General features: G+C 36.1%; 2 protein-coding genes and 1 non-coding gene across 4 annotated transcripts; 2 read left to right on the top strand and 1 right to left on the bottom strand.

Annotated features, from left to right (window-relative positions):
* The first annotated feature begins 2,325 nt into the window (after positions 1–2,325).
* LOC107822811 (magnesium protoporphyrin IX methyltransferase, chloroplastic-like) lies at positions 2,326–5,301 on the top strand. 2 transcript variants are annotated; one of them, XM_016649384.2, is made up of 3 exons: positions 2,326–2,981; positions 3,505–3,921; positions 4,850–5,301. In XM_016649384.2, the coding sequence occupies exons 1-2, from the start codon at positions 2,412–2,414 to the stop codon at positions 3,910–3,912; spliced, it is 978 nt and encodes a 325-aa protein (XP_016504870.1). In that variant the 5' UTR covers positions 2,326–2,411; the 3' UTR covers positions 3,913–3,921; positions 4,850–5,301.
* On the bottom strand, positions 4,287–7,085 carry LOC107822821 (trihelix transcription factor ASR3-like). The gene is made up of 2 exons (XM_075251460.1): positions 5,896–7,085; positions 4,287–5,122 (listed from the first exon to the last, which is right to left on the bottom strand). Exons 1-2 carry the CDS (start codon positions 6,614–6,616, stop codon positions 4,836–4,838), a joined length of 1,008 nt encoding a protein of 335 aa, XP_075107561.1. The 5' UTR covers positions 6,617–7,085; the 3' UTR covers positions 4,287–4,835.
* A 1,650-nt stretch (positions 7,086–8,735) lies between these two features.
* On the top strand, positions 8,736–8,896 carry LOC142180441 (U1 spliceosomal RNA). Its single transcript, XR_012709066.1, has one exon. It is a non-coding gene; the product is annotated as a U1 spliceosomal RNA (small nuclear RNA).
* The last annotated feature ends 1,297 nt before the right edge of the window (positions 8,897–10,193 follow it).

Consider the following 10,193-nt stretch of genomic DNA (forward strand, 5'->3'; position numbering starts at 1 on the left):
GAGGTGGGGCAGGGTTTAGGACATTATCATTAGGCGGTCGGCCTCGCCTGTTTACTTGAGGCTCGGGATGAACCTCATCCACTTGATCATCATCTACCTCCTCCCTCAATGGTAAATTTTTGAGGGGCTCGTTGTTAAGGGCCATTTTGTACCTAAATAAAATTCACAAACAAAATTAGTGACTTGGAAGAAAGAAAGACAAAACACACAAATACCTAGATATATAGCTAAATCTGTTTAACTACCCGGCAACGGCGCGGAAAATTAATCTTGGCCAAACCCACATCATAATTAAGTAGTGAGGTGGTCGATGCAATAATAAACCCAGCGAAGGTCGGGATCGAATCTACAGGGAGTTAGAATATGGGATTAGTTGTATATCTAAGTTAATTGTAAGTTTTGGATCCAATTACACTTTCACAAACTTGATTGGTGTTCTACTTCTACTTTACTCTATTATTTGCAAGTATAAAACTAAGGACAATATTTTTGGTTTTGAGTTTTTCAAATGATTAAAAGGGACTAGGGTCGTGAATTCTACCTAGGTGGTTATCTAATGGGTTATAAACTCCAGTGTAGATTTGATTAATTGGGGTCGTGATGTAGCAATCACATCCGGATACTCACTCTATACCTCTCGGTAGTTTGAGTGATTTTGCCCAATTTCGCCTTTTCAAGTCCAATTGGATATTTGCACAATACAAGTGATATTAGATCAAGTCGGGTATTACTATCTCTAGGTTTAACCCTTTAATTGGGGCTATCAATTTCTTGAGTTCACCCCAGTTTCTTGTTAGCCAAGTTTTTCTAGATTTAGTCTCTCTTTCTCAAGTAGAGGCTAAGTCAAATAGGCATGAATCAATGTTTGCAACTATTGATTCTAGGGTTCAATCATGAACAAGGCTAAATATCACTAACCCAATAAAAAATAAATCCTAAATTAAACACTCATCAAATACCCACACTAGGGTTGGGTCACAACCCTAACTAAAGATTTAGCTACTCATGAAAAGTACAGAAATCAAAGAAGAAATTAAGATAGAATGCATATTAATTTTTTAGGGAAAGAAAATCTAATGTATAGATGTTAATCTAGTACAAAAATCCTCAAAATAGCAAAGAAAAATGACTCAGGTGATCTTCTCCAAGGTCACCTTTCTAAAAATGACAAAAAGTTCTATTTATACTAAACTGAAAATATCTGACAAAATTGCCCTTGCGGGGGTTGTGCGACCGCATAATTCTGGTGCGGTCTGTATATTGAGCTTCTGCGGCCGTACAATTAGTGTGCGGTCCGTATTTTTGGAATTTTGGGCTTGGAACTTCGGGGCTTCTACGGTCCGCATAAAAACGAGTGCGACCGCACTTTTGATTGTGCGACCGCATACAAATGATGCGGTCCGCACACCTTGACTTTGAACTTGAATCCAACTCTCTGATTCTTCACTCCTGCGGACCGTATAATTGTGAGTGTGACCGCACTTGATATTCTGCGGCCGCACAATTTTGGTGCGGTCCACACTACTTCAGCTTGCCCAAATACTATTCTCTGAATCTCCTCTCTACGGCCGCACTGCTGGCCTTTTTGCCCTGTTTTGGTTCTTGTTCTCTTTTGACTCCTTTATAAGTTGATTTTGACTTCTTTGGATCATATCCCAATATTCCTGCAAGTAAGCATATTTTATTAGTTTTCGGGAATGCCTTTAAGCATTTTTGAGCTAAATTGCAGTTAAAAGAGAGTAAATAATCGGTCAAAATCCCTACTTATCAATATTCCATACAATGACCATCCATTTTACTTATAAATAGGCTAGCAAATGTCCATATCAAATACACCTAAGTTTGACACAAACATGTCTTGCCTTTCATTTCTTTCATTATAGAGGTTTTATAAGAGAGTTGAGTGTTGAGAAACATTTGTGTGAACCTTTTCTTTGGAGTGATCTTGTGAGGTTGTTCTCTTAGGTTGTTTGGGATTAATTAAAATATTTACTCTAATTTTGTACTCTATTTTGTACTCTTGTTGCTATAGTGAAATTGTTCCTCTCCGCTTGTGGACGTAGGTCACCTTGATCGAACCACGTTAAATTTGTGTCTTCTTTATCTTCTTTAATTGCTGTTATTATCAACTTGCATTGTTTTTGTTATTGTTATTATACCGTTATTTGATTAAATTCTGCACTACCCGAATTATCGATCCTAACATTCACTGTATTAATCTTTAGGTGCAAGTATAATTACTTTAGTTTTAGAAGTTGAATACGCTGCCAGTGGGACCCAACGCGAAGGAATGGCAACGAACCATATCCTTATCCCGCGGATTACACACTATCGTCAACTGCCTTTCATCTTCTTGACTCAGCTTCCTCCGCCTTCCCAGCAGGAGGAAAATTTAGCTCACTCCTCTTATTATGGCTTTCTCTTCGCCACTATTCTCTCCCGTTAACTTCGCCTTAAACCCTAACCCTCAAATTCATCCTAAATGCACTAAACCCAACCGCCGGAACTTCTCTGTCTGCGCCATTCCGCCACTCTCTACTGCAACCGACATATCGGCGGTCACCGGTCCGTTGGACGGAACGACTCTCGCCGTACTCGGCGGTGGTTCCGTGGCAGCACTTGCAGCTATCCTCTCGCTTGCCGACCCCGAACGCCGGCGGCAACTGCAAGCGGAGGAGGTCGGCGGCGGCGACAAGGAGGTGGTGAGAGAGTATTTCAACAACAATGGGTTTCAGAGGTGGAAGAAGATATATGGCGACACGGATGATGTGAACAAAGTGCAGTTGGATATAAGACTGGGACACTCTAAAACTGTTGAGAATGTGATGAAAATGTTGACTGAAGAGGGCTCTCTTCAGGGAGTTACTGTCTGCGACGCTGGTTGTGGGACCGGTTGTTTATCCATTCCTTTAGCCAAAGAAGGTGCTGTTGTATCAGCTAGTGATATTTCAGCTTCGATGGTCGCTGAAGCCCAAAAACAGGTGATCCTTTTCGAATACTTTTTAGTTTTTACCGACAATATTTACACATATATCCTCCAGTTCATTTTATATCTTAGTTTGTCTGGACAAGGAAATTGGATTAACAAGAGAATTGTCTAGGCACCAAATTTAAGGAAACTTTTGAATCTTGTGGTTAAACTAAAGATATATGTAAATGTACCAAAATACCTTTGAATCTCGTGGTCTTAAGCATACAATGTGAGATGCTGGAATTAAAAGTTACTAAATATAGAAGGTAACATTCTTTTTGAAACAAACTAAAAAGGAAAGTAAGATATATTAATTGAAACAAACTAAATTAGAGCGTGGGAAATGCAGTTTCTTAGCTTGTTCCTTTTTTTTTTAGTGGCAACTTTTCTATTATCCTTACTTTGGAGTATCTCTTAGATTGTAAGAGGAGCTTTGTTTCGTCTTTTAAAAAAACTTGTTTTAGACGTGTCATTGATATTGGGATTATGGCATTTGTGGAGTTGAGAACTGAACAATACTTCTTAATATGAAGGCGCAAGAGGAGTTGTTCAAGGATAAGGATGACCAGTCCCCGGCACCAGTAATGCCAAAATTTGAAGTGAAGGACTTGGAGAGTTTGGATGGAAAGTATGACACCGTGGTCTGCTTAGATGTTATGATACATTACCCACAAAGTAAGGCTGATGGTATGATTGCTCATCTTGCGTCATTGGCTGAGAATCGTTTGATCCTGAGCTTCGCCCCAAAGACATTCTATTATGATTTGTTAAAAAGAATCGGAGAGTTGTTCCCTGGACCTTCAAAGGCTACACGAGCATATCTTCATGCAGAGGCTGACGTGGAGAGGGCACTGCAAAAAGCTGGGTGGAAGATAAGGAAGAGAGGCTTGATTGCCACACAATTTTACTTTGCAAAGCTTATTGAGGCTGTCCCTGCTTAGGATTGAAAGGCAAGTGAGATCTCATTTGTTTGGCCATGTTTCTTTGCTGCTGGTTAGAGATTAGGAAGTTCGTTGAGTGTTTATCATGGATGCGTTATCTCACTCCTCCATTTTCTAACTTGTATAATAGTTTATAATGTATCTAAATTCTGCTTCTGACTTGGAAAAATTTTGTTGATATTATTAATATATCATGAAATGTAAATGTTAGTCATCATTTGGTGGCTTTGGTTCATTCATTCTCGTTTTTAACTTTTGTGGTTCTCTGCCAGCAGCTCTGCTACATTTTTCCTCAAATAATGCTCGATTGTTGTGAAATCCTTTCCTTCCTTTTCTTAAGCTTCTATATTTCATTCCATGTGTATCAGAAACATCAAGATAATATTTTGAACAGTTAGCGGCAGTAAAAGAAAATACAAAATAATTGTTTAAAAATTAGTTCAAGAGATAACACATTACATCAAAGTTGAGAATTGAACAGTTAAATGAATTTGATTTCTTAAAGTCATGTACACTGTAAGATAATATTATTAGTGGAATGGTGTTAAACATTTAGGCTAAAGATGGAGATAATGTCTAAAAAATTGGAGAAGAGGGAGTAGAATTTACTATCAAGTAATCCATTTTGGAGATGAGGTTGAACCTGTGAATTCTCAGTTATCTTGCTAACTGTTTGCTTTCCTATGTCCAACTATCATCAATGTTTTTAGATAGATTGATGCTAGTTAAATTCATCACAGAAGAGACCATCATTCATAGTTGAAGGCAGATGTAAATGAGATCTTATGGTTGTCAATAGGTTGTGAAGATCACCAAGTAACCGGAAACCATACTTTCATAATCACTGTCAAGAACCTTGATAATCTATAAATAATCAAAACCTACTATTAAATTGTCATTATCTTAAAGGCTGTCTTTGTCCATCACATCTTATCAGCAACTCTTGCTAGTGCATCAGCAACCTTGTTAAGAGCAACAATTAAGCTATCAGTGTGTTCCTTCTGCTGCTCCCTGTCCAGTTGACGGTTGTCGATTTGAGCATCAAGTTGTGCATGAAGCATATTGGTGTTTTGCTCCATAGTTTTCAGCAGTTTATATCCCAGACTAGTAGCAATACAACCATCTGGTGATTGTCTTCCTCTCTTCACTCCGTCCTTAAACATGGAGCGTTTCCAGAAATCTGATCCAGGCTGTTCACCTTCAGCTGTACCTGAGAGCAATACAGAGGAATGTACTTTACTGTTAAAATCTTTACGGTATAGCATTTAACTAAAGCTGTTATGGATAACTTAAGTTGAATGGTGGCACTTTGAAATGTGCTATTAAATTAGAGTCATCTGAAAAATGATCCATCTATTTTTATTTATTTATTTATTTAAGTTTCTGATCATTTACTTGTACCACTCATCCTGTCTAGCTTACTGGAGTTACGGTTAAATTTTAACAAAATATTTGTGAAATTGCAAAATGTGCTTTGGCTGTTACAAACCAAGCAAGAAAAAAGAGTTGGCACAAAAGTCTGTGTGATAGCAAGTATGTGCTAGGAAAGATGGGGCTGCTTCAAGCTTTGAATTGTTGGTTATAGATGGGATGGACAGTGGTAGTATGAACCAAATCTCATATTAAATGTGTTAATTTTGATAATGCTTTGTTTGGTAGGAAATTCATAGAGTTGTATGCTTGTGAAGGGCTTACTTTCTGATGGATTGTAGTTGTCAAGAAAATATTTTTGCCACCAGGATAGAATTTGTACCTCCAACAATATAAATAGGATACAAATATAGTTCTACAGAATAAAATAGTTCCTCCAACATTATAAATCCAGAATTGTGCTAAATTACGAAAAAATTGTGCTAACCATGATATAATAACAGGGCAATTGTCATCATGAAAGTTGCGTCCAACAATCTCAGATCGGTTCTGATGTAAAAAGTAACAAGTTCTGGTTGAGAGCAAAGCATTTTGAAGGACACTTTAATTTACCTGATATAGGCGTGGGAGAGGGAATGGACTTAGCTTTCTTATCTTTGGCAATCCCTTCCTTCAGTGGGTTGCTTCCAATATCCTCCATGGCTGGAAACAGAACATCATCTGCCATGATATATCCGTCTGTATGAGAAACTGCTTCAGCCTCTGTGTTCTCCTGCTCGTTTTCCTCTTCCTCTTTCTCTTCCTCTTCTTCTGCTGTTTCAATCCCATAATCAACTTTATCATCTGTAGTTATGGTTACCAGAGCTAGTTGATATGCTTCTGCTGTGAATTCCTTCCCATCCATGACATCATAGACTTCTCTGTCAAAAAAACCTGGTAGCTTTTTCTCTCGCCTTAGATCATTACTCATAATCCAATAAGAGTCGCTGCTTCCATTTGCTTGTGACTCCCATGCCTTAATTTTCCTGAAGTCACTGATCATGTTGCTCCATCGTTTTCTACATTGAACAGGTCCTCTGTTTGCTCCATGTTGTCTGCAGTAAGAGGAGACTGAATTCCATTTAGGTTCCGGCTTGTCAGAACCGAACACAGAACTGGATTTACGCCCCCTATGAGTTCTTTCCTCTGCAATCTTTTTTCCTTCTATGAGAACAAGTGTTTCTTGTCTGGTCCATCGCGAGTGTCTTGGTGTTTTACTTATGTCATCTGTGCCTTCAGTTGGTTTTTGCTGTCCATCAACCAAGTCAGCTAAAGATGTGGTGTTCTCAATCATCTCTGTTGAGCCTAATGTCTTTGATTTCTGTTTTCAGAGGTCAATTGGGGTGAGTTAACAGTATAAAAAGATCCGCAGATAGTCTATTGATGGAAACTTGAGTGTGGCCTATTATGGCTTCACAATTGGGTCTCTATACATTGTGGAAGAGATTTACCAAGTTGATTGAAGGATTGTTAATTGACTTCCAAACAAAGGCCAGAATTCCTTCTTTGGGGATTGGATTTTAAAGGCTTTCTTGTTCAAGCATAGGATTTTTTAAGAGATGGTACCCCTTAATTGGACAGATTTGTTAAAGTATATCTGTTGTTACCCTAATTGTTAGTGCCCTTTGCTGGATGAATGTGTTGTGACTTGTCTCAGACAAGTATCACCTCAAAACTTACAGCCTTGCTTGATTCTCTTATTCAAGAGGTTGCCATTTCTGAGAAGGGGATTGTAATCCTTAATCGACCATATACTGGTCCTCTATTTATGGCCGAACCATTTAAGGCATCTATTAAAAGGTATATTGACCTTCTGCCGTGGGTGACTAAAATTTCCTAGTAACTGTTCCTGACCAGCTATTGTCTATTGACTGCTGCCACTAAATAATGAAGTTTATCAAATAAAGTGTGATTGTCTCAAAAATGTTTTCCGCGAAAATATTTTTGGAGAAGTTCTTTTGGGAAAAAGAAGTTAATTTCTGAAAAAATTATGGCTAGTATAGTAAAACTAGCAGGTAAAGCCCTACATCAATAGACGACCAATGACATTCTTAGTCTAACTCCTGACCGATAATAAAGTTCAAATGTTGGAAATTATGGGAGGGAATTACAGTGAGACCTCTCTATAACAATATCCTTATATAATAGCTATTCACTATAAAAGTCAAGTTTTTCTCGGAACTGATTTTTTAAGTTATATTTTACCTCTCTATAACGGCTTTTTACCTATAACATCAACATCCATATTTATAGCAAAACGCTCTTTATAAAATTACCCTTCTATAACAGCCATATAGAATCATTAAGATTATTAATAATAATTTTAAAAATATGTACACAATCGTTTTCATTAAACAAAGTTTCTATCTTGCATAAGATATAAGATTTAAAAATTTGCACAAGATATCTTTTCCATTGGACAAATTTTAAAAAATATTTAAATAGAAAATTTAACTGTTAAACTCTTAGATTGTCTTAAAGGGAAGCTATTAGATTGTTCTTTTATCAATCTTGAAATAATTTATTTTTCTAGGCAGCTTTAAAATGTCTGCCTTAGAGTTTAAATCTTTATACGTTTAGTTATGAATTTATTAATAATGTATTAGTTTTCTTCAATATTTAACTAATGAAATATGTATATCTTTTGAGATTTTAAATTTGAATAATTTTCTTAAATTTTATATATAACATTAAAAAAGAAAAATAATTAATTTTTAGATAATTTTTATCTATAACAACTAAAAAATATTTAAACGTCAAATGATGTTATAGGTGTATAACAACCATTCGCTATAAAAGTCAAAAAATATCGAAACAAGATAGCAAAAAATTATCGAAACAAAGGAGACTGTTATAGAGATGGTTGATTGTATAAGACAAGATAATCTTAAGAAAACTCATACATGAAGGGTCATTTTCTTTCATTGGTACAACATTTGTAAAAATTATCTTTTGGCTTTGGACATATCAGACAGGTAGATAGTAGATAGTAGATAGTAGATACAAGTATACTATGTTCTTTGTTATTGGCACTATCTCATTTTTTCTTTTACGTCGTTTACACAAAAGGATCAGTTGATATAAGCTTAGAATAAGTATCGAGTAATAGAAAAAAAGTGAAAAACAAATAAAGAAAACATCATTCATGTCCTAAACATATCAATTCTGCTTAATATGTCTATTAATTTGATTAAAATAAAATTTAGAAGAGTGTTTCGTAAATTAAAAAACAAAAGAGCCGATCAACGCATATGGTTCGTGACAACGAAAACGGGGGTATCTCTACTCAGCTAAGGACAAAATTACAGGCATCAGGAAAAAAAAGGGAAAATTTAATAATCCCACATCGGCTGAGGCAAAGGGAGACAAAGAGATAGAGTAGTATAAAATGACATGAGGGAACATCATCAAACATACTTACCTGGACGGGGTCAATGGGTGATCAATAAGGCCCATGGCCTAGGTTGGTGACTTCCATTGCACTTTGGAAGGGCGCCCGCCTAAGGTCGGCCCAAGTGGTCGAGCCTACGTCATAATTTGTGGCAGAGGGGGCCTGCGTTCGCGCGGCCCCTACCCAATTCATATCTTAAGCTTTTGGGCTCTTGTGTAAATTGCCTCTTGGACCTAATGTATTGATAATTCAATCTGTGCTTAGTGTGTAGCCGACTTGGGCTTAACAGTACTGGCCCTTATGTAAACTTGAACCAAAATGTGCTTAGTTAGATTAATTCTCCTCATATTCAGTTAAATTTCAAATGCACAGGCGACGATGTGTAAAGACTTTTTCTCTTGGCTATTTTTACCCGACATTTCTTAAAAAGGATCTTTTAATTTTGTACGTCAATAATATGTTAGAAATGAGTTGAAAATCCCAAAGTAAAAGAATTACAGATATCAAGTTTAACATAAAGAAAAAGAATATCATAAGTAAATGAATTTAACGAAATTTAAATATATGTTTCAACTTACTCCCTCTTAAATTTTCCATCTAAGGTAAAACGGGCTGTTTCCAGAAGTAACGGAGCGGTAAGGAATTTATACTTTGTAGACGTTATATGGAGCATTTACCATATGTTACGCGAAGGCAAAGCGGTAACTCTTCAACTTCAAAACCACAGTTAAATGAACAGTTGCAAATCCTTTATCTGCAAAAGGGACATTTTACACATCGGATAAAAGTGGGTTTGGCAAATTTATTTCCACTTGCTGATTCTAATGGACCATATTAACCATATGCTCGTGTTATTTTACACGGAAGCATGTTAAATTATTTTTATTGTTCTTAAATTTAATGGAATGTTTCCAAATGATTATTATAATGTTAGTAAATCCTTTTTTCTTGGATATCCGGAGTCAGCGTGTGAGGAAGGCAGCAGGTTTTCTTTGCTCGTTTTCTTTGTTCTCTCTCTCGCTCTTAATTTGTGCAATAGAATAGAATATTCCTTCATATGTTCCAATTTAGTATGGTTTGGACTCGGAGAGACAAATAAGTTTTTTATTTGAACGTATTTTTATATATTTTAAATTGTTAATTATTGTGACTTAAAATATGTTGTTCAAATTATATAAATTCTATTTAATTTTTTTCAAAAATATTTATGTTGGCTCTTGAAATTCGAATAGTGTCATATAACTTGACACGTTATATTATGATAGAAGGAAATTAGCTATTCTATACTCCTAGGATAGATGGAATGTATAAACACGAAAAGCTGTAGAATATTGTAGAGAAGTCCATAACCTGTTAGGATCGGAAATTTGGGTAATGCAAAATTTAGTCAAACAATATTATAATGACAATAACAAAGACATTGCAAGTTGCTAACAACGATAATTAAAACATATAAAGAAGACACCAATTTAACGTGGTT

Source organism: Nicotiana tabacum, chromosome 4 (genome assembly GCF_000715075.1).
Source record: "Nicotiana tabacum cultivar K326 chromosome 4, ASM71507v2, whole genome shotgun sequence".
Lineage (NCBI taxonomy): Eukaryota > Viridiplantae > Streptophyta > Magnoliopsida > Solanales > Solanaceae > Nicotiana > Nicotiana tabacum.

What these genes read in the sequence shown, in the direction of transcription:
- LOC107822811 (XM_016649384.2), top strand. Translation starts at nt 2,412, where the DNA reads ATGGCTTTCTCTTCGCCACTATTCTCTCCCGTTAACTTCGCCTTAAAC. An exon ending in TCGCTGAAGCCCAAAAACAG is followed by an intron (nt 2,982 to 3,504) that starts GTGATCCTTTTC and finishes CTTAATATGAAG; the next exon opens with GCGCAAGAGGAGTTGTTCAA.
- LOC107822821 (XM_075251460.1), bottom strand. Translation starts at nt 6,616, where the DNA reads ATGATTGAGAACACCACATCTTTAGCTGACTTGGTTGATGGACAGCAA. An exon ending in CTCTCCCACGCCTATATCAG is followed by an intron (nt 5,123 to 5,895) that starts GTAAATTAAAGT and finishes TATTGCTCTCAG; the next exon opens with GTACAGCTGAAGGTGAACAG.